General features: G+C 38.7%; 2 protein-coding genes across 13 annotated transcripts in view; one reads left to right on the top strand and one right to left on the bottom strand.

The window, feature by feature from the left end:
• LOC106869565 (kinesin-like protein KIF12) overlaps positions 1 to 13,119 on the top strand; it is a 35,662-nt gene extending 22,543 nt beyond the window's left edge. Inside the window, exons 8-19 of the mRNA XM_014915363.3 lie at positions 618 to 776; positions 1,264 to 1,347; positions 2,070 to 2,188; positions 5,165 to 5,269; positions 6,031 to 6,111; positions 7,744 to 7,825; positions 8,248 to 8,323; positions 8,835 to 8,942; positions 10,050 to 10,182; positions 11,196 to 11,347; positions 11,938 to 12,050; positions 12,858 to 13,119. Of these exons, the coding sequence (XP_014770849.1) occupies positions 618 to 776; positions 1,264 to 1,347; positions 2,070 to 2,188; positions 5,165 to 5,269; positions 6,031 to 6,111; positions 7,744 to 7,825; positions 8,248 to 8,323; positions 8,835 to 8,942; positions 10,050 to 10,182; positions 11,196 to 11,347; positions 11,938 to 12,050; positions 12,858 to 12,964 (1,319 nt within the window). The 3' untranslated portion in view covers positions 12,965 to 13,119. The remainder of the gene's footprint in view (positions 1 to 617; positions 777 to 1,263; positions 1,348 to 2,069; positions 2,189 to 5,164; positions 5,270 to 6,030; positions 6,112 to 7,743; positions 7,826 to 8,247; positions 8,324 to 8,834; positions 8,943 to 10,049; positions 10,183 to 11,195; positions 11,348 to 11,937; positions 12,051 to 12,857) is intronic.
• Positions 1 to 22,715, bottom strand: part of LOC106869564 (uncharacterized) — a 49,230-nt gene that overhangs the window by 6,138 nt on the left and 20,377 nt on the right. For 4 of the 12 annotated variants that reach the window (XM_089341151.1, XM_052976592.2, XM_052976591.2 and 1 more), the window contains exons 12-14: positions 21,888 to 22,041; positions 20,809 to 20,981; positions 881 to 987 (exon numbers count right to left, since the gene is read on the bottom strand). In XM_089341151.1, coding sequence (XP_089197277.1) covers positions 881 to 987; positions 20,809 to 20,981; positions 21,888 to 22,041 — 434 coding nt within the window. Of the gene's footprint in view, positions 1 to 880; positions 988 to 7,658; positions 7,802 to 16,111; positions 17,909 to 20,216; positions 20,982 to 21,887; positions 22,042 to 22,715 lie in introns of those variants that run through there. The other 8 variants (XR_016238229.1, XR_016238228.1, XR_016238227.1 and 5 more) reach the window with 4 other exon arrangements.

Here is a 22,715-nt window from a genome sequence, read left to right on the forward strand (position 1 = left end):
CCCCCCCCAAGTGGGATGAAGTTACCTTTTTTTCAATGAGTTTTGATGCATCTAAGCATTGTAGACAAGAAGCTCGTTATTATTGGCAAACTGAAAAAGTCATAAAAACATCAGGAAGAAAATGCTTTGCAGTATTTCTGAGTTCAAATCCCACTGACGTTACTTATTATCTTTCATCCTTCTGAAGCCAGTCAAGTACTGGCCAGTCCCTGTTGTGGTGTGGTGGCTTGAATGCCTCAGTAACCCTGGGAGTTATGCCAACAGAGCACAAGCTCATGGTTAGGTGTCCCCTTGCTGGATCAGTCAGCCAGATTAAGAGGAACAACATCTTCCAAGAAGTAAAAATGGGTTTGTGTAGCGTTAACATCCCTACCTAGGAAAAAAAGCAAAGTTACAGAAGCATCAATGACAATTCCAAACCAATAAGATCCAAGAGGGGACAGAATCAAGAAAGAAGCAAATAGTTGTTGATGGTCTCTGTACGATAAGGAATGAATTGCTTTAAGCAAGTCAAATAGTCAGGTTGATGGTATCAACCAGTCCAACCCCTCACTTCAGAATTGTTGGTCTTGTACTTGATTTAGAAACTGTTATTATTTATTTTTATTTTCTTACAGGATCGAGGAACCGTCATGTTGGGAGCCATCGTGCCAATGAGCTTTCAAGTCGTAGCCATGCCATTTTCACAATCAGCATTGCGTCAAAGATACGAGATCCTACTGATTCTGGTCTTTGGTTGACACGGAAGGGAAAGTTAATCTTCACAGACCTTGCAGGTAATTTAGCATCTTAATAAAGTTCTAGGTTTTAAAGCCAAGGCTTTCTATTAGGAAGAGCATTGGCTTTGGTTAAAATATAAGAAAAGGTAGTTGATGCTTACCTTCGTTGAATAGAAAAGGGGTCTTGCCCCATGCACAAACGAAACCCTCCACTCTGAATGGAACTTGATGCTATGACCGTGAAACTTGGCAGGTGTGTTTGGAAGATCTGAAGAAATTAAAAGACAGGTGAAGGTTGCCTTGGGAACAAGTAGAAAGATAGGACTTAAGAAAATTCGGGCTCTAAAAGACAAGATGACATGGAACTGCTGCTGGTGGTGGTTGTAGTATTGATAGGGTGGTTGTTGTGGTAATAGTAGAAGGAGAGGAAAAGACTTTTTCTACAACCACTAGTATACTTAATATCATAATACAGTAATATAATAATATACTACTACTGTGCTAATATTGTAATATAATAGTAAATTGTGTTTGTAATTTTCAGGAAGTGAGAAAGTAAGAAATTCCTGCCTGTCTGAAGACATATTAACAGAATCAAACAGTATTAATAAAAGTCTGTTAGTCTTAGGTAAGTATAGGGGGAGGGCATTATTGCCTTCTGCCCCCTGTCTGGCACTTATTTTTATGTTCTCTGTTTATTGAACTGCTAAATGTGTGGTTAAGAAGTTGAAGTTGCTTAGTAACCACTGTGTGCCATATTGTGCAAATGTCTTCTGCTGGAGCCCCAAGTCATCTGATGCATTGTCAGTGAATCTTGTAGAAGGTAACTGTACAAAGCATGTTACACACACACACACATTTCTGTGTGTGTGTGTGTGTGTCATTGTCGTTGTTTTAATGTCGACCTGCCTATGTTCACATGAGTTGGACAGAATTTGTTGAAGCAGATTTTCTAATGCCAGATGTCCTTCTGTTGCCAACTTTTCACCTGTTTCCGAGAAAAGGGATAGTTTCCTAAGGTCAGACATGTTTTTTTTATGGAAGACTGGAAACAAACAACATTGCTTCTATGAGGATGATTCTCATTAAGAACCATTATTTGATGTCAAAATAACACTACACACACACACACACACACACACACACACACACACACACACACACACACTTGGCAGGCGTTTTTCAGTTTCTCTACCAAATCCTCTCACAAGGCTTGGGTTGGCCCAGGTGCTGTGCAGTGGGACTAAACCCAGGCCTACAGAGTTGGGAAGCAACCTTCTTAACCACACAACAATGGCTGCACCTATTTTCTTTGAAATTAATACTTTTTAATTCCATCTTTTTCTCTAGGAAAGTGTATTTCCAGTCTGAGTGACCCAAAGAAGAAATATGGACATATACCCTATCGAGATAGCAAACTCACCAAGCTACTTTCAGAGAGTTTGAGTGGAGCTGGAGTGGTTTTGCTGGTAAAAGTCACTAAATTTTTTTTTTCTTAACCTAAAATTTAAATCTATTGAATGTAAATGAAATAAGTACAAATTTTCTTGGCATTATTTGTTAGTCATATGAAGACATTTTGTAATTATTGAGAACAAATTAAGTAGAAAGAATTAGACCACTTCATCAAAAAGTTGACATCAAAGCAGTGCTCCAGCATGGCCACAGTCTAATGACTGAAACAAGTGTTTAAAAAAACCGGTAAAAGATAGGTTTGTGTAGCACCTCAGGTCATTCTAGGTGGCAGAACAAGTAGAGAAAAATGAGACCATCTACCATGGAAGTGTGTGACCTAATTCCATGTGGCACCATAGGTTCTGTAAGGAAACATAGAAGAGGGATGAGGGACCATTTTACAAAGCAGTGACAAAGCTATATGTGGACTGCTGAATGGTTCTGCCTAGGGTTCAATTCAGCAATGGAGATTTTCTAGAAGGTTCAACCAGATTTGTCAGGAAGATTTCAACTCCCTTCATTATGTAGCAGCCATTTTGATTGGTTCATCTAAGTTCAGAAAGGTGCTAATACTTTTTAGAGCAACACAGATAAGTTTTCATAACTGACTTTGTCCATTATGGATGGTGGGCTGAGGAACCTGCGTGCAGTGGTTCAAAACCCAGCAAGAGTCTTGTTATACATGCAACCAAAAACGGATACCAGTGGACTCCCCTGGCACTTAACTGATTGGAGATTGGACTGGTGTTCCATTCCAGAGTGAATCCTTTACTTTTAACCTAAACACCTTGAAAATCTGGGTGAGATCCAGTTTTATGAGTTTGTAGGATTGAAACAGACATTTTTCTTACTCCAACAAAATTGACTTGAAAAATGGTCCAAAAGAAATCATTATTTGTTAAGTTTAGTGTCAGCATATTTAATGGTTACACTCCAAGTTTTTAGCTTTTAATTTCCTTTTTTTAGTTTTTCTTTGTCTAACTTCATCACTCTTCAGCTCACTTCAATACCACCACCACCACCATTATCATCTTCATCATCATCATCATCGTCGTCATCAATTCACTGTTTACACTCCCCCACCACCACCACCACTAATATTCTCTCCTGGCAATGTAACACAGCTACAGCAACAACATAATCACACCCACAAAGCTTTTAACCCCTATCTCCTTCCCTTCGTTGCAATCAAATCCCCCCCCCCCCCCATCTAACTTTACTCTGTTGGTGGTTCAAGTGTATGCAATATCTGCAGACTGCATCTGCACATTTCGCTGCATGATGCTGCTGCAAATGTTGCATATCACTGACAACCCCCCCGCCCCACCACCACCTTCCCTCTCTGGGATGAAAGTAAAAGAATGGAAGATAATGGCAGAAGATCTGAAGCAATTGGGTGTGTGTGTGTGTGGAGAGGTGTATGTATAGAAAACAAATACACCCATACCCACAACCAATTACTCCATATTTTCTACCATTCTATTCTTTAGCTTTTATCTTTGAGGGAGACAAATGTGTGTGTGTGTGTGTGTGTGTATAGATATATGTACACATCTGTCTGGCTGTATATCTATGTGCTTATGTGGATATATATATATATATATATATATATATATATATATATACAGAGGTCTTGCTCAAGGACACAATGCACCACCAGATATTGAACTCACAGCCTTGCAATCACGAGCCAAACGCCCTAACCACTACGCCATGCCCCTTCACATTTCAAACAGACCAAATTTCACTAAAAGTACTAAAGAACCCAATGGTGCAGTTGTTTCCTGTCGGTCTGGGATCAAGAATATTCAAGTCCTCAACCAAAGACAATCACGACCACATTAGCCAATGTGGCCATCTTTTTCTAAGATGTTAGGCTGTTATTTGAAGGAGATTTGGTTGCTGTTTCTAACAAGTCAGGCAACTACATAGAAGCTGCTTTTTAAACTTGGTAGGTGGCAGCAGATTAGGCATACCACCCTAGAGTTGTATGAATAATATTCCAACCACTTCAATGATGGCAACAAAAGAAAAGCAAATATAAGATGTCAGATAATGGAGTTTCTTTAAGAGTGATGTCTTAAGTGGATTGAGCCGAGCTGGGCTGGGCCAGGCTGGACTGAGTTCTTGTTTATGATGTTTGTCTTTCAATGACATTGAATTAAAAGGTGGTCCACCTGGTTTACAAATGGAGCCACTGATGGAGGAGACGAGAAACAATGGGAGAAAAGACAAGAAAATCATGAAGAATGCTGGCATCATTGAAGAATTTGACGATGAAGAAGCAGACATATTTGACATTTTTAGAGCAGAGATTAGGAGGAGGGAAAATGTAGATATGGTGGTGAGTGGGGAGAAACAGTTGTGGTGACTGAACTCTGGGGTGGTAAGGAATGTAACAAGGATTGGGGTAAGAAATGTAATGCAATATATTAAAGAGAGGTTAAGAATTTGGTACACAAATAAGGAAACCTTGCCCACACACAGTGGTGAGAATCTGTCAGGAAGATAGGATGAAGCTCAGGGAATTAGAAATAAATGTTAAGGGCAATATAAAGATGAATTAATAAAATGCCTGGGCACTATTGGTCCATGGGTCCAGTTAAACAGGATTTTTTTAGATACATATGTAATGGCTGCACTTGTATGGGTGGGAAATGTGAATGTTTGATGCAACCTAAATTGACAGAGAAGGTATACGGGTTGGAGGTTTGTTGATGATTTGGGAAGAAAGAAAAGGTTAAGACAATCATCATCATCATCATCATCATAGCAACCACCAACCTCAGCATCATTTGCAAAAGATGTTATAAAAATATAAAGATAAAAATTAGTTTAGGCATGCAAAAATCCATAAATTTGATTCGTTTGATCGAATCCATTCTTCATGATTCTTCACAAGAATATAATTTTGGTTTAAACAAAAAAAAAGAAGCAGTAATAATGTCATTCATGCTTGAAATTTCTTGTGATTTTTGTGTGCCTTGCAGATAGCATGTATCACTCCTTCGTCCTACAGTGTCACTGAAACCATCAACACCCTCCGTTACAGTACCAGAGCCAAATGTATTCTAACAAAGCCAGTCGTTGCATTCGTAAGTAACAGAATCTTGTGGCTTCTTTCTTCTTCGCTTCTTTCTTTGTAATGGAGTTATGAACTTTATCCACCTGGTCCTTAGCTGCTCTTAACAGAATCCACTCCATTGTATTCAGACCAGATCCCTGGTTTGAGGATCACTTCCTCCTTTACCCCCACCACTCCTTCAATCTTGGAGACTCTGTATAAAGAGGGTGTCAAACTGCTTTGGTCTTGCTAAACTGAATTGAAATATTTGGCAGGCTGCAGGGAAATAATTATTCCTAAAATCCCTGTTCATAACATAAGCTAAAGTAGATGAATAAAGAGGTTGTCATCATCATCATAATCATCTTTTAATGTTCATCTTTCATACTGACATGGCCCGGATGATTTGACAGGATCTGATGAGTCGGACGACTACATCGGTCCTCAACGTCTGCTATGGCTCAATGCTCTTCCTAATGCCAACCATTTTACGGAGTGTACTGGGTGCTTTTTGTTTATGTGGCACCAATTCTTGTGCAGCTCACAAGGCTAAGATTTCCTACAACTGGGGGCTTCATTATGCTAAGAGATGAGAGGGTAAAATATGAAAGAAAGAGCTACATGGTGGAACCGAAAAGAGGTAAAAATAGTGGTGATGGGGTGCAGGGTGGACCCTTCAAGGCAGAAGTGAGAGGGGACATAAGAATAGGGAGTATGTTTGGGTCAAGATTGCAAGTGTGTATAGGGAGAGTGGCACACATTATGACTGCTTCTCTTCTTCTTATTTTCCAGGACCCACGAGAAAAATATATTGGGACTCTGAAAAAGGAGCTTCAGATCCTGAGAAATGAGAATCAATACTTGAAAAACCAGGTAAAGCTATGGTATGAGTATCTCCCTAGGGAGACATACAGCAGTGAATTTTCCTTTGGGGGTGGGGCAGGAAACTAAACTCAACATCATTGCAAGCTAATGCTTATCAATATTACATCCCTGCATCACATTTTACAGCTTTTAATCCTTGAACTTCTGCCATACTGGAGCACCCCCTTTAAGTGTATGGCTTAGCCGTATTCAGCTCCACTACTTATGTCAATATGGTACTTATTCTATCAAAGGTTGGTCTAATCATTAACTCATTGGTGGCAAATTGGCAGAAACGATCAACTGCCGGAAAGAATTCCTTTGTATTCTGTTTTGCAATAACAATAATAATAATTATTATTATTATTTTACATTTGGCACAAGGCCAGCTGTTTTAGGGGTAGGGATAGATTGATTACATCAATCCCCCCAGTACTTGACTGCTATTTTATTTTATTAACCCCAAAGGGGTAAACGGCAAAGTTAATCTCAGTGGGATTTGAACTTACAACATAAATGTTGCTAAGCATTTTGTCTGATGCACTGACAATTCTGCCAGCCTTGATAATAAGAACAATCCTTTCTCACATAAGCACAAGGCCTGAAACTTTGTGGGAGGGGACTAATTGATTATACTGACCATAATGCTTGACTGCAACTTATCAACCCCAAAAGGAAGCAAAGGCAAAGTGGACCATGGCAAAAATTGAACTCAGAACGTAAAAGTGGACGAAATGCTGCTAAGCCTTTTGTCTGGTCTGCTAATAACGATTCCACCAGCTTGCTGCCTCGGTCTCTTCAAAACTGGTCAGGGAATTAGGAAAAGTGTATTTTAAGGGAGCTAACTCTTTGAATTCTTTTACTCAACCCTTAAATGTTCACTTATTGCTTTCTCCCTTATAACGGATGAGTTAAGTATCTGTTCCTTATGGTGAAGATTTTCTGTGTCCTTCTTTAGATTTGTCTTATAATTTAACCCCAACACTGTAAGATAATAAAAAAAATTGCTTAGTTCTTCAACATCCATTCTCAATGGTAACTCAATCAAATCTGTAACATTTTATTGATCACCCTCCAATTCCTCCATTAAAATCCATTGTGCAACAAAGTAACAGAAGTGCAGAAAGAAATGGCAGCCAATTTCCTCTGCAGTAAGTCTGTACCATAACTGTTAAGTTTCACCAGATCATTCCATGCAGATGTAATTTCTTATCATCAACCAGTGATAATTGCTCTCTGCTAAGATGTATGTATAGACCCTGCCACCCTCACCCGTCTTTATCTAGTGAACAGCTTCCCTACCAACTCAGCCATCAACCCTAATATGGCCCCTTTACTTGTTGCCACATCTCTTTCGAGTATAATTGTTCTTTAACCACCCTTCTTTGTTCTATGATATAAAGTGATCCAAATTAAAACTTTCCATCAAAATTTCATACTAATTTATGTTTCAATTAATTTTATGACAAAGTTATTTTACTAAATTCTTCATTATTTTCAAAATTAATTGAAATCGGGTCAGTGTCCTTCAATGGAATTCAGATAACAAAAAAGGGTTCAGAGTTTGTTCAGCCTTTATTCAACAAAACACAATATCCACATGTCTTCAGATGTTCCTGATTCCTTCTTAATACTTTGCAGCTCTCGTTTCCAACAGTCTCCCAGAACCAGGTTCAATCCAAAGATAAACAAACGATTACTGAAAAATTGAAACAATATTCTCGTAAGTAACCAGTTGTGGGGGCTGGGTTTCTGTTTTTGTCTTATCTCTTTTACTTGTTTCAGTCATGGGACTGCGGCCATGCTGGGGCACTCGACAGGTTTAGTGGAACAAATTGACTTCAGTACTTATTTTTTAAAGTTTGGTGCTTATCTTATCAGCCTCTTTTTCTGGAATTGCAAAGATCTGGGGACGTAAACAAACCAACTCCAGATGTCAAGCAGTGATGAGGGGAGCAAACACATACATACATTCGTCCATACATACACATGACAGGTTTCCACACAATTTCCTCCCAAAGCATTGATCAGCGCAAAGCTATAGCAAAACACGCTTTCCAATATTCTCAATGGAGGAAAGAAAACTTGCAAGAAGAGATTCAATTTCATGGACAAAATTTATCTTCCTTCTTCGTTTTCTTCTAGAAATGACCCCAAAATTGGTTGAGAGTTCCCTTTATGAGATGCTGCAGGAATATATGGTAGAAAATGAGTCATTAAGGTTGGTCATCATTGGATTTTTTGTTTTCTTTTTCCTCTTGATTTTGTTTTTCCTAGTGTCAGGAAGGCCATCCAGCCATAGACACCATGCCAAAACATAATTGGCACCTGGACAGCTCCTGTCAAACTGTCCGACACATGCCAGCATGAATAATGGACAGAAAACTTGCTTTTATGGCTGTGTATTTTTGGCTATTTTAATCTAATACTGCTTTTGTTGCACATAACAGTTGCTATATATATATATATATATATATATATATATATATATACACATACATACACACACACACACCCAGAACCATGCTGATAGCTTAGGAGTGAAATTTAGGATTTCTTGGTTTTCTGTGAATTGATTTTGAAAAGTTTTATCAAAATTGATTCACAGAAAACCAAGAAATCCTAAATTTCACTCCCAGGCTATCAGCATGGTTCTGGGTGTGTGTATATAATTCTATTTCTCCTGCCTCATTGCTTGTGTTCTACTGATAATTCTATGTTGTTGCTTCCAGATCTGAGAACAGACAACTCTACCAGGAAAATGGTGGCCTCCTCCAAGAACAGAAGCAGCTGTATAAAGAGAATGAGACTCTTCTTTATCAACTGGAGCAACTGGAGAGGTTTGCAAGAGCATTTATTTCAATAATAGCTTTCTCTCTCTATCACACACACACACACACACACACGTTCTGAAGCATTTAATTCCCATTTGGAAGAGAATAGAAGTATTTTTTATTTTTACAAGGATTTGTCTTTTTCTACCAACAAATGCCAAATAGTGAAGATTGATGCAATGACTCAAATTTTCTTGGGGCCACCAATAGAATCTTCACTCATATTTATAAATGGGAGAACTCAATACCTAATGTACAGTTTGTGTCTGTGTGTCCTGGTTCTCTGACACTTCCTGTTTTAAAGTGATCTAAATTTTAAAAATTCCATCAAGATTTCATGCTCATTCATACTGGTTTACTGGTCATGCTTCAAGAACCTTGCCAAGAATTCTTGCAGTTCCAAGCAATGCTGGTTTTTGGTAGGTGTTCTACCTTCACATTTGCACCAATCTAGTTGAACTGTGCTGGTAGTTGAGTGCTGATACTTCCAAGTGCACCAATTACTATTGGTATCATGTCTAACTCGCCTCATTGACGACAACTTTCATATTTCCCACTCAAATCATCATAGTTGTTATTATTTATTGCCTTTGCACAGCTTCTAACACTGGAGATGTACTACGGTGTCAGCTGTTCACTACGAGTAAACTAAGATAACACCCCTTATTTTCCGAGCACCATCCAGAGTATTCGAGCAGTTCCCAGCAGTGCTGTTTTCTGCAAGTGCTCCACCCTTATTGCAGCCCCTGTTTGTTCCATGTACTTCTCAAGATTTTTACTCACTGTTCCCAGGACTCCAACAATTATTGGTACTACTGCTACCTTTTTCATCGACCACAACTGATTAACTCCCCAAGCTAACCTATCATATCTCTCGACTTTTCATTCTTCCTTATCGCATACCGTGTTGTCAGTTGGGCATGCTATGTCTAAGATCCAGCATCGTTTGCTTTCTTTCTCAATTAACATTATGTCTAGTTTCCTATTCTCTATCTCATGGTCACACTGAATCATAAAATCCCATAGGATCTTTGCATTATCATTTTCGATGATGCATCCAGGTTTATGTTCGTACCACTTTTTTGCTCTGCTTATCTTTGGTTTCCTTTCTAGAATGTCTGGAATGTCCATGTATGCAAACCAGAAAGACAGGTGGCCATCATATCAAACACCACCTCAACTCACTAACGCTAATGAAAGATTTGGAGCTGGATACAAAACCAAAACCACCACCGCTTACGGACAGGTACACACGTCTTTGACCTTTTTTTTTTAATGTCTTCCTGTGTTCAAAGAATCCATTTTATTAATTCCTGGTTAAAGTTTAATGTAATTGCTTTGCAAATTATAAATGTAAGGAAATATAACTCCAGGTAAGAGTTAATAGCAGTCTTTGTAGAATAACAATGTAAACAAACACAAACACATGCATACGTATGTGTATGTGTGTATATATATATATATATTTATATACAAATGGCTAATAATCAAGAAGCTTGCCTCCTAACCATGTCTTGTGTTCAGTCCCACTGCACAGCACCTTGCACAAATGTCTTCTACAACCCAAGGCCAATATTTTTTATTAATTGGCATTTTTATGTTTCAGATTCTGTATGGCACTGATATCATATTCAGAAAATAAAAAGACATTTGAGGCAGAGAACATCTCTGATTTGTTCTGCAAGAGAGGACCAGGATTGATATCTTGAAATATTCTTCTTACATTTCATGAACTTAAAAAACTGGTCAGGTCCTTGTCCCAAGTGTTTTGTGAATGTGTGTTGGTCAAACACATTATTATTAAGGCGCTGAGCTGGCAGAACCGTTGGCACACCGGGAGAAATGCTTAGTGGTATTTTGTCTGCCACTACATTCTAAGTTCAAATTCTGCCAAGGTCGATTTTGCCTTTCATCCTTTTGGAGGTCAATAAATTAAGTACCAGTTGTATACTGGGGTCAATCTAATCGACTGGCCTCCCTCTCCAAAAATTTTGGGCTACAGAAAAGAATCGTTGGCACACCATGCAAAATGCTTAGTGGCGTTTCATCCATCTGCACATTCTGAGTTCAAATTCCACTGAGGTTGACTTTGCCTTTTGTCCTTTCAGGGTCAATAAAACAAGTACCAGTTGAGCATCAGGGGTCAATCTAATCAACTTCGAAATTTCTGCCAAAATTTGAAACTATTGTTGTTGTTGTTGTTGTTGTTGTTGTTATTATTGCATGACTAGTAACGAAGGACTGTGTGTTTTGTTGAAGGGAAATGGTCTCTATCTCCTGGACCCAATCTACCCCATGAGCAACTCCTTTGATTACCCAAATCATTTTCCAGGCAGGAATCACATAAAGCATTCAGACATGACCATTATGAAACCAACTCCTCTCCCAAGATCTTCAGACAATTCCATCAGGTAAGAAATGACAAAACTCTAAATACTGACATTTTGAGTTGTCTCAACTTTTGTTGTGTTTCATTTATTTGTTATTGTTGTTGCCTTTGTTGCTGTTACTGCTGTTGATGTCATTTCTTGCTGCTACTGTGGACATTTGTCATTTTGTTTATCAACATAATTTTTCAAAACACGAGGAAACAAAGTTAAGATACATGAACTATCAATTCTCCCCTATTTGTTCTTTTTCTTCACATTAAATTCTAATATAATTGTTATCTACTCCATTTGAAACATGCTTGAAGAAAATTTCATTAAAGACCATCCATTTTTCAGAAAGTTTTGAGGAAACATAGTCAGTGGGGCAGGGGACACTTCTATAGCCATGTCACAGTGAATAAACATTTGTTTTGTGATTGAATCTTGCAATGATAAAAGAAATTTGAAAATCACATTTTGAAAAAATATAATAAAACTGGAATTTATAAGAATTCCCTAGACAGTGTACATTTTAATAATTGCATACTCAAAACTAATTTATAAGCAACCGTCTTTTATAGATTATTATTATTATTATTATTATTATTATTATTATTATTATTATCATTCAGGCTATTACAAAACTCCAACAGGTTTCCAAGACAATTGCCACAGAAGCATTTTTTTAAAAGAGAATCCTATCCAAGAAGTGTTCTACCAAACAACAAACAATGGAACTCAGTTGGTAAGGTTATCCACCCACCCTTCTTGCTCTCCTTTCCCCACCCCATATCTTGAACATCCACCCTGACACCTCATCACCATTATTTGAATCTCTTTCCAGTTCTATTCCAGCCTCTTCCATCTTCTCTTTTAGAATGTGAGTAACCACGTAATCTCCTCTATAACAAGAAACCTGTTCTGGTCCAGAAGCTTCTCTCATTTTAACCCCTTGTCTCGTAGCATAAATCTTCCCCCTCCTCTAATCAGTTGAAGGGGCCCTTAGTCTTGCAGGCTGCATGGTGACCTCTCCCATGCCCAGGCCATATCATAGAGTGGTTGGCATTAAAACGAGCATTCACATGCCAAAGTTCAGCTCTGTTTGATCCTAGCAAATCATCGACCCCCCTGCCATACCAGTTTGGAAGATGGCCATTAAAAAAGGACCATGTGGTTCCTGTTGTTGTTGTTGTCTACTCCCCCACCAAGTCAGTCCTGATCAAGCAAACTTGTGAGATTTCTCAATACTTTTTTTTGATTTCCAAACCTCCTGGTGTTTGGAGTGATCACTAGTGATGGTGACATTATTATGCCTCCATTCGTCTTCCCACACGGCCTCAGACTCAACACGGAGGCCTACATCAAGTGCCTGGAGGAGGTAGTGCACATATACTTCACCGTTTTGCTTCAAATGTCCAAGTGAAGGGGTACAAACAGTTGCTAGTTTGGTCAGTAGGTTTGTAACCCATTCATTTTAGAGTTTCATTATCTCTTTTACAAAAAAAACTCATGTTCTAGTGATTAGTTTTTTTTTGTTTTCCTTTTTCTGCAGATTCTGTTGAAATGTTCAACCAAAGACTGCGAGAAGAACTAGCAGCAATTGATGGGGAAATCAAATACGAACAGATAAGTCAAGCAACTTCAAAATCTCTTTTCTGACCTATTTTTCTGTTCTCAAGAAGCTCACCTCTACCAACATAATCTTTTATCATCTTATGGGGGATTAAGGAGCCAATGGATGAAAACATGTCCAAGCTTCAATGAATCAACAAAAATTGAAAAATCATAAACTGGTTAAATGTTTCTATTTTAAATGTTTTTTTGTTTTTTTAAGTTTCCATGAAGACGCAGCTGAGTGGTGGTTTGCCAATCACTTGGTTTCAGGTTCAGTCTTAAGGCGTGGCATCTTGGGCAAGTATCTTCTATAGCTTGGGTGTGAATTCAAAAGCATCAAAAGGTCTTTAAGGCCAGTTTCTCCAGATTCTGTAGTGTGTTTTCCCCCACTTGGACAGGACACCAGTCCCTCACAGGGTAACTCATTTTTATCAACTGAGTGGACTAAAGCAGCATAAAATGAAGTGTTTTGCTCAAGAACACAATGCATTGCCCTGACCGGGAACCAAAACTACAATCACAAGTGCAACACCTTAATCACTCCCCTCTACTTGAGTGAATTAGATAGATGGAAACTGAAAGAAGCCCATCATATATGTGTGAGTTACATAGGCAGTGTTATTCATTTCCAATATTCTGTGAAAATATGTCTGGCTGTGGGGAAATATTACCTTTGTTGGAAACAGGTGAGAGTTGACGACAGGAAGAGCATCCAGCCACTGAAAATGTGCATCAATAAACTCCATCTGACCCATGCAAGCATGGAAAAATGGATGTTAAAATGACAACAACAACGATGATGAAGATGATGATGTTCTGAAATTTGATTTCCTGCTTCAGTCTGGAGATAGAATTATTCATGGAAATGGTGATTTTTGCCTGTAATTCAGGCAGGTAATCAACAGAGAACACTTCTTTGCTTGAAGACAGTTCATTCCTGGGGTCAATTTTTGACCCTTGAGAAATGATGATTGTCAAATACCTTAGAAAGGTGAAAATAAAATTCCATCACCTCCTCCTCCTTGTTGTTTTAAAGAACCATTGTCTTCCTTTTCGTTGTGGTCAAATTTCCATAAAACAGAAGGGTTGACATAAGAGAAGCCATGCCAAAGGTGACATAGCTCTATGGCTCATGAGATCCTGCATGGAAGGCAGGATCAGTTAAATGAAGACAACAATGTTAATATTGATCTTTATTATTTCTAGTCACTGCCACAAAGTGGTCTTGTTAGCCTCAGCAATTAACTCCATTTTTGAAAAAGAGATAATTGTTGTTGTTTGAGGTTTTACGTCAAACTCCAGCAAGATTTCAACTTACAACGTAAAGACAGATGAAATACGATCTGAGTTAAACTTTGTCTTACATCCTTTCAGGGTCAATAAATTAAGTACCAGTTGCATACTAGGGTTAATCTAATCGACTGGCCCCCTCCTCCATAATTTCGGGCCTTTTTTTTCTTCCACCCACTTCACATTAAATTATTCAAAGTCACAAACACTTGAAATCTGGTTTTACAGACTCAGTTGAATCAACCCAAAGCCACAAAATGTCAGCAAAAAAACCTTCTTAGAAAAAATTTGGTTTATTTCTTCAGAAAAGTCAATCAACAGATAAAAATTTAGTTAAAATACAAAAAATTTTTTTGATATATCTTTTTCATAAAAAAAAAACAAAAAGTTCAATGTTTGTATTTTCTTTTTTTTTTAAGATTATTTTTGTCTTGTTTTAATGATATCCAGAAAAAAGAACCTTCTCCTTCCACCCGCTGACAAGAGTGTCTCTTCTTCACTCTAAAATCTACATCAGAATTGAAAAGGGTTCTGTCTACCTTTCAGAAGTAATTAGTTATTTCAGTCACCAAGTGGTGTCAAAAACATTGCTTTTAGAGAAGATTCCTCATTAAATAACTTTCTCCTTAACTGACCACAAGTGTCTTGTCCAGTTGACTTCAAAGATGGAACCACTAATCGCTGCACCGAGAGGAGTTTGCAGTAAACGGACATCACTGTAGAACTTCCAGGAAGAAATATTCAAATGGATGGGGGTAGCTTGCAGGGGTAAAGCTGCAGCCAATTGGGAGCCCTACACATCAGGTTAGTTTGTTTCAGTTAATTTGGCACAAGGCCAGCAATTTTAAGGGGAAAGTCAATTAGATCGACCTCAGTATTCAACTGGTACCTTATTTTATTGACCTGAAAAGGACAAAAGGCAAGGGTTGACCTTGTTAGAAATCAAAGAACCTGGAAAGAATCCTGCTAAACATTTTGTCAAACTCACAATTCTGCCAGTTTGGCACCAAAATGACACCCAATCATGGATCTTTTTGGGTTAAACAATTTCTCTCAGAATAAAATACCTGATGAGGGGTAAAAATAAATAAAACTGTCATCTGTTTTTTCACAGACAATGTGTGTGTTGTATATACATATTAATTATATATATATATATATATCTATACACACATACATATATTTTTCAGCACATCAATTAGCAAACCAAATATTGTTCTTTGTTTCAGAGCTTTAAAAAGAAACGAAGTAAATAATTTTGTAAAAGACTTAGTTTATAGTAAACCAGTGGTCTTTCTTGTTACCTCTCCAGGGTGCAAGAGTTTCCTATTCTGGTTAGAGAGGGAGAATCAGGTGGAACGTTTGTTTCATTTATCCACTGAGTTTGAATCTCTCATCCCATCCCATCCCAGACACCTAGTACTTGTGTTGGACAGTCATCAGCTTCTTTTAATTAATATCGGTTGAACCTACTTAGCAACACTACACGAGGAAGGTATTATTATTATTATTATGTCACAACCAAGATGCTCTTCTTAGTGTGTCAACACCTCACTATTGAAATAAAGGACAAAGGTCAAACCATCACTATTAGGATACTAAACGATTCTCTTTACAGCCAAGGTGAAGTGGGATTTTAAAAGCAATTTTGTGGCCAGAGTTATGTATCAATGAACTGATATTATTTGGAGGGGGGGGGGGAATATCTTGTATTTATTGTTGTTATTGACAACAGCAATAGAAAATAGGGTCTCCTAAGAAACGACAATAATCTAACATTCATCTTTGACATGTTCCAGTCATAGGACTGTGCCCAAGCTGGAGCACTGCTCTGAACAGTTTTTAGTCAAATCAACTCCAGTACTTTTTTTTTTTTAATCTGGTACATATTCAATTGGTCTCTTTTATTGAACTGCTAAGTTATAAGAGGACATAAACACACCAACACTGTCAAGCAGTAGTGGGGACAGACACACAAATACATGCATATATATACAATGGGCTTCTTTTCAGTTTCCATCTACCAATTCCATTCACAAGGCTTTAGTTGGTCCATGGTTATAGTGCCAGGCAGTGGGACTGAACCCGGAACCATGTGGCTGGGAAGCAAGCTCCTTAACCCCACAGTCATAAAAATTTGAAGACATTCTTTTTTTAATTTATCAAGTGTTGTCCTATTAAGGAACATCTCCAATGTTGTGTCAGTTATGGTATTATATAATAACAAAACTGTTTTAAATGAAACTATGATTTAAGGGTCACCACAACAATGTCAGCAACAAGACCTTGATTTGCTAGAAATAGCAGTCAAATCTTCCTCAAATCAAACCACACATATAAAACTTTTACCTATCTTTTCACAGAAACTTTGTATATGTTGTGGATTCTTCCATTGGCTTCAATGCACGAAGGCCTAACAACCAATATTACAGATAACCCCACGCAAAGGACCTATTTTCAATGGTGGAGGTTTGCGAAGGAGAGCCAGACTTTTTGAAAAAGTTGATGCAAATGGTTTGCTGCAAACCCAATGAACAACGGGCATCGGGCTTTTCTATGAAGAGTTTCTCGACCTCCTCAATTATTTGCGCTTGCCGTGGCCAACAGTCCGACCCAACTTCATAGACTGAATGTGCACCTGGGCACCAAACCTGGTATTTTTTTTTCTTCCCCCCCCCCCCCACACACATAGCAGAGCATCAACACAGTGGTGCTAAGAGATCCCGTGACATCTCAGATATTTGAGAAAATATGTTTTAATTCATATAAATCTAAATGAAAACAAAATGAAATTAATCTGATTAAAGTTCAAGAAACGACGAATGTTAATTACTGCTTTGTGGGCAAAACCACTGATAGTTCCAGTATTAAAAGTCTCTAAAGGCAATAACTATACAATCCCCCCATAACCATCCCCTGGCTCTGGGTCCAAACTTGTTTTGACATGTTAAGCCATGTTCCAAATACCAAAATTAATAATGACTAAGTTATCTAAGTTCTTCATTATTTTCAATGTTAACTAAAACAAGGCCAGAATATTTTAATAGAATTATGGTAAGAACCCAGTGAAAGACAAAGTCGAATCAGGGAACAAAAATGGAAAAACTGGAGGAAACTGCAACTAATCTGTTGCTAAGTTGTAGCAGGGTGTACCGAAACAAAGACAATGGTCAGACCATACAAGTTCCATAATGACTGCGAATCAACCCCCATGTATTACTGGTACACAGTCTATCAACACCAGAGAAATGAAAGATAAAACTTTTGTTTTCTAAGTTAGTCAAGAGAAGGGGTGGGGGCAGATAGCTGACCCCCAACAGTATTTGAGCTCATCCATGTAGAGAAGCAGTTCCAAGCATAGGGACCACCACTGTAGAAATGGAAGGTCTGTGGATTGCAGTGCAAAAGATATTAGTTACACACAATTATTATTCTGTTGCATCTTTTAATTGAGAGATGGAAACAAGAAAAGAAGTTTGTTGCTTGTTAATTGATTGGTTAGACAGCGAAAGGGTCTACCTACCTGACTTGGGGTCTGTAGGGTAGGAGTCCTTAATAGTGAAGAAGAAGCAGAGGGAACCACAGATATAATGTTGTGACAACTAAATATTTCATTCCATTCACACCTGTGTTGGACAACTCGTTTACCTGACTAAACTCTTCACAAGGATTTCTTGTAAATGCTGAAAAGTTTCATTTCTAATAAAGGAGAAAACATTGTAGAAATCACGATTACATTTCTACAAACTCTCAATGTAGTTTGAATGTGAAATAATAATAATAATAATAATAATGAATTTTTTTGGAATATTGATTATTTATAGATGTCATGGATGATGGTACGAGTGATTGATGACCTCAGAAATAAATTACAATCAGCATTAAAAAGCAAAATAACAACAAGGAGTAGAAGACATTTCGCCCCAACCAGAACAGCTTGCAAATAAGAAATATGCCAAGGAAAAAGTCTCCTGCTCCAGAGAAACAAGGAGCCATCACACCTGAGAGTCTTATCCACTGACAGAAGACAACATCCAAATCCACTGGGATTATTCCTAATTGCAAGGAACAACATGGAAATAATAGAAAGATTCTTCAGGCAGAACATTTAGATTTTGTAGACCTTCTCAGAGACACACCAAAATAAAACAGAGCAGGAGTTGGAGGAATGAAGAAACTGTGTAGTTGATGAAATCCATGAAGTGACATGTCCAACACCATTGAAATGGGTAAAGGTGTCCTCTTTAAAGATGTAGAGAAGAAAACCATTTGAAATGTGTAATCAGAGAGGAAGCATCCAAGCAAGGAATAGTAGAAGATATATTGTGTGGGTGGCTGAGGAGAAAAGTTTCCATTCTAGATAGAGTCACTATGGAAACGAAGAGAGACAAATCAAAAATGCAGATGGTTGAAATTCAATATCTAAACTTAAAGGAGACTTCAGGACAAAATGGCCTTCATTAATAGAATTGAAATATTGCAGGACTGGGCTTCAGTTCAACTAGTGTGTGTGTCTATGCATATATTTACACACACACTCAAGGTTGCATAGGTTGGACAAAGTTTACAGATTTTCTATGGCTGGATACCTTTTTTGTAGTTAAGCCAAGTAATATTTTCCTCACAGCCAGGCTTGGTTTTGCAGAATGTTGGAAATGAATGACACTGCTTAGATAACAATCTTGATATCTTTCGGACAACCATGCGATGATCGTTCATGCATGAAGACTTTTTTAAAAAATGGTGGAGGAGATACAGAGTGTTGGTGACAATGTCTTCATTTGGCCAGATGAAAAGATATTCATCGTGGAGGTTGTAGTAAACACCCAGAACGACAGGATTTTGGCCACAAGGTCGGATGCTGTTCCTGAAGGCACCTGTAAAGTGTCTTGTGCAATGAAACCCACCGGAGTGATGGTTTGGGCAGCAGTATCATCTGATGGTGGGAAATCTCCTCTGGTCAATTCAGTAATTTACATGAAAACATTGGAGGATAATGTTTTGCCATGGGCGACCAAAGCATTTGGAGATAATTACAGATTCTTGCAGATCGGTGCTTCTTCTCATCCATCCAACGTAACACAAGTGGTGCAGCAGGTTCTGGGACGAGAATGTGTTGGCCTTTCTCTAGCCCAGATCAATCCTATGGACTTTGCTATTTGATCCATTCTAGAACGAGATGTTTCAAGAATTTCTTTCAAAAATATCACTGCACTGAAGAACAACCTTAGTTGCATCATGGGATCGTTTCAAGTGAAGTCGTCGTCCAGCGTTCGCGTAACCCTTTTCTCGCCCATCTTCAGGCGATTCTAAAAGTCTTTAGGTGGACAGTGAATGCAACTTACCATTGTTACATGACAATATTTAATTAAATCCTAAAGAACTTGTGTGTTTTTGTGCCCTTTACTAAAAATGGACCAAAAATCAATTGGGAATTCTTTACGGCGCACCGTCTAGTACAGGACCAGAGGGAGGTCGCTGATCTAAGTGGCCTCTGTATTTAATATTGAGTCGACAAGAGACCAAAGCTGAAGGAGACAAAACAAAGTAAGTTTGAGCGCCAAAGCATAAAGGGACATAACCCAAAAGCATAGAGTAGTTTCTGACACCCGATTATCTCCCCTCTTTCTTTGGCACTTGGCCAGCAGCATTTTGTCCAACGCACCAACAATTCTGCCAATACTGATAATGATGGTAATTGTTTTGCGGGGAGGGAGAGGCTGGATAGTCAGGTCACTTTCATGATCCCCCAATGGGGCGAGAAGCAGAACCAAGCCCAGAAAGAGAGATTAAAGAGACAAAAACTGAAGCCCAGTGGTGTCCATCTATGTCAATCCACTACCTCTACAAATGATGATGATGATGATGTTTCCTACAGAGACAACACAAAACTTAAGATTTCATGGAGAGAGATAGAGAGTAGATGGGAGTGTGTGATGTTCATCCATTCCCAGGAAGGATCCAGCAGTGGTTGTAAGTGAAATGAAAAAAACAAACAAAAAAAGGCTCCAATTTGGAATCAAAATAAAAGTTGAGGACTTTCAGTTTTTACTGGGAACATTATAAATAATAACAACATTATTCAAGTAATGGAGTTAAGAAGTAATAAACTCGTTAGCGAGAAGGCTTCGTCTACAAGTCAGGAATCTCTGTTGAAGACAATTCACTTATACTCATGATGCTAATACTCTGAAGAAACGTCATGTACTCCTCCTCTTCCTCACTTCTTTGGCAATGCCAATAATAACAATAATGATAATAATTAAAATAATAATAATAATAACAATAATAGTAGTAGTTCCAGAATGTTGGAAACAAAAATGAGATTAGTTGTTGGTGTTAGCAGTATGATGGTGGGTCAGTTGGTCATTCCAAAACCTCAATCTTCAGCTGTGGATAATGACCAGATGCTGAGGATACAGACGATGGCATCTGCATACGCTTCCACTCCAGTTTGGCACGGAGATCACTGCCAGTATTGAAGAATGGTTGAGTGTCAGCATCAATGGAATCGTCTGACCCCTCTTCGTCGTCCTGTTCTTCCTCGTCATCATCGTCGTCATCACTTCTCACAGCTATATGGCCCCTCGGATACTTACTCATGCCAACATTGTCGGATCTGGATAAAAGCTGTCGAGCATCTTTCACCGGTTTACTGCTGCTGCTGCCTGACAAACTGCCTACCCAGTTCTGTATGCCATGACCACCACTGCCGATCCTGTGCGATAACGAGCCACTACCAATCCTATGTGACACTCTAGAATGACCAGACCTGGAAGAGAAAGAAGACGTCTAATTAGAATTATTCGTTCGTTAGTCATTGTCGTGTTTTTTTAACAGCTTTCACTTTTCCATGCTAGCCTAACGTACTGTAGTTTATGGGGGGGGGGGCCTGCACTGTAACAGCATTTCGCTGCACATAATAATAATGTTTCAAATCTTGGCACAATGCTAGCAATATTGAGAAGAGGGGGGGGGGGGGGAAAGGCAATTCCATTGACCCCCTAGTACTTGATTTGTACTTTATTTTAACTCAGAAAGGAGGAACGGCAAAGCTGACCTAGGCAGAATTTGATCTCAGAATGGAAAGAGCCCCAAAAAATGCCAACTAAGCATTTTGTCCAACATACAATTCTTCCAGCACACCCACCACCTTCCCTGTCACCAAGGAATATTTCCCGGTGACCAGACATGTTTTCATGGAACGTTGAAAAACAAAGGGCACCACTTGTATGACAGTGACACTCATTTACAACTTTCACACAAAGCAAGGAGACAGGATCACAAACACACACACATGGGGATTACAGGGATATATGTGTGTGTGTGTGTGTATGTTTACATGGTTCAAATGTACAGAAAACAAAAGAGAGAGAGAGGGGGGAGGGAACAACAAGCAGTTGATTTGACATTCAGGTAAAATGGCACAAAGTCTCTGACGTCTCAACAGAAAGGGTTAAGGGGACAGAAAATGGAGAGCCAGAAAGAAATGTGTCAGGATTACACATGAGTTTCTTTCAGTCTTCACTCATTACCAAATCCAGTTAACAAGGCTTTGTTTGGCCTGAGGTGACATTAGAAGACACTTGCTCATGATGCCACACGGAGGGACTGAACCCAAAACCATGTGGTTCGGGAGCAAAGCCCTTAACCACTCACCCAACAACAGATTCCTCACCTTTTCGCCTTTAACTCGGCTTCAACATCATCTGCATACATTCTCATCATACGATGTTTTGCTGGTGGTGGTGCTGCTGCTGCTGTTGTTGCCGCTGCCGCTGCTGCCTGTACAGAAGATGCTAAGTCATCATGAAGGTGTCTGCTCGACCAATCTGCAGAAAAGGAAAAGAAACTTCAATTTCTGATAAGAATTAAAAAAAAAAAACACATTTTACACTGTTGCCATGGCAACGAAAAAATAAGAAAATTGCAACTATAATGTAGACAGAGACATGGCAGTGCAGTTAAACAGCTTATTTTTCCAATCACATGGTTTGAGGTTCAAGTCCCACTTCAGGGTACTTTAGTGTTTATGTTTGTGACTCCCTGTTTTGATACCACATGATAATTAAATGAGTGCCACTGTCATTTAATTCCAATATTCTGCAAAAACCTGCCTGGCCACGAGAAGGTAAGGGCACCCACCTGGCCAGAGAAAATCGGTTTCAATAAACATCATCTTTTTATGTCTGAGTTCCATGCTGACATGGATTGGATGGTTTGATAGGATCTGGTGAGGAGTCCAACACTGGGCCCCAATGTCTGTTTTGGTATGGTTTCCACAGCTGGACAGCCTTCTTAATGCCAACCACTTTACAGGGCATACGGGATGATTCTTGGTTTTCATGGGATCAGCACTTGTGAGGCTGATCCCATGAAACTCACAAGACAAAGGTTCTCTTTGACTGAGAGGGATCAGAATAGTGAGGGTGGTCGGGTTTATGTGAGGGGGTGGAAGCATAAAGAATGAAAGAAAGAGATTTAGGGATTTTGTAAGAAAAGCCAA

The sequence above is a fragment of the Octopus bimaculoides genome, chromosome 24, assembly GCF_046866305.1.
Source record: "Octopus bimaculoides isolate indiv1 chromosome 24, ASM4686630v1, whole genome shotgun sequence".
Lineage (NCBI taxonomy): Eukaryota > Metazoa > Mollusca > Cephalopoda > Octopoda > Octopodidae > Octopus > Octopus bimaculoides.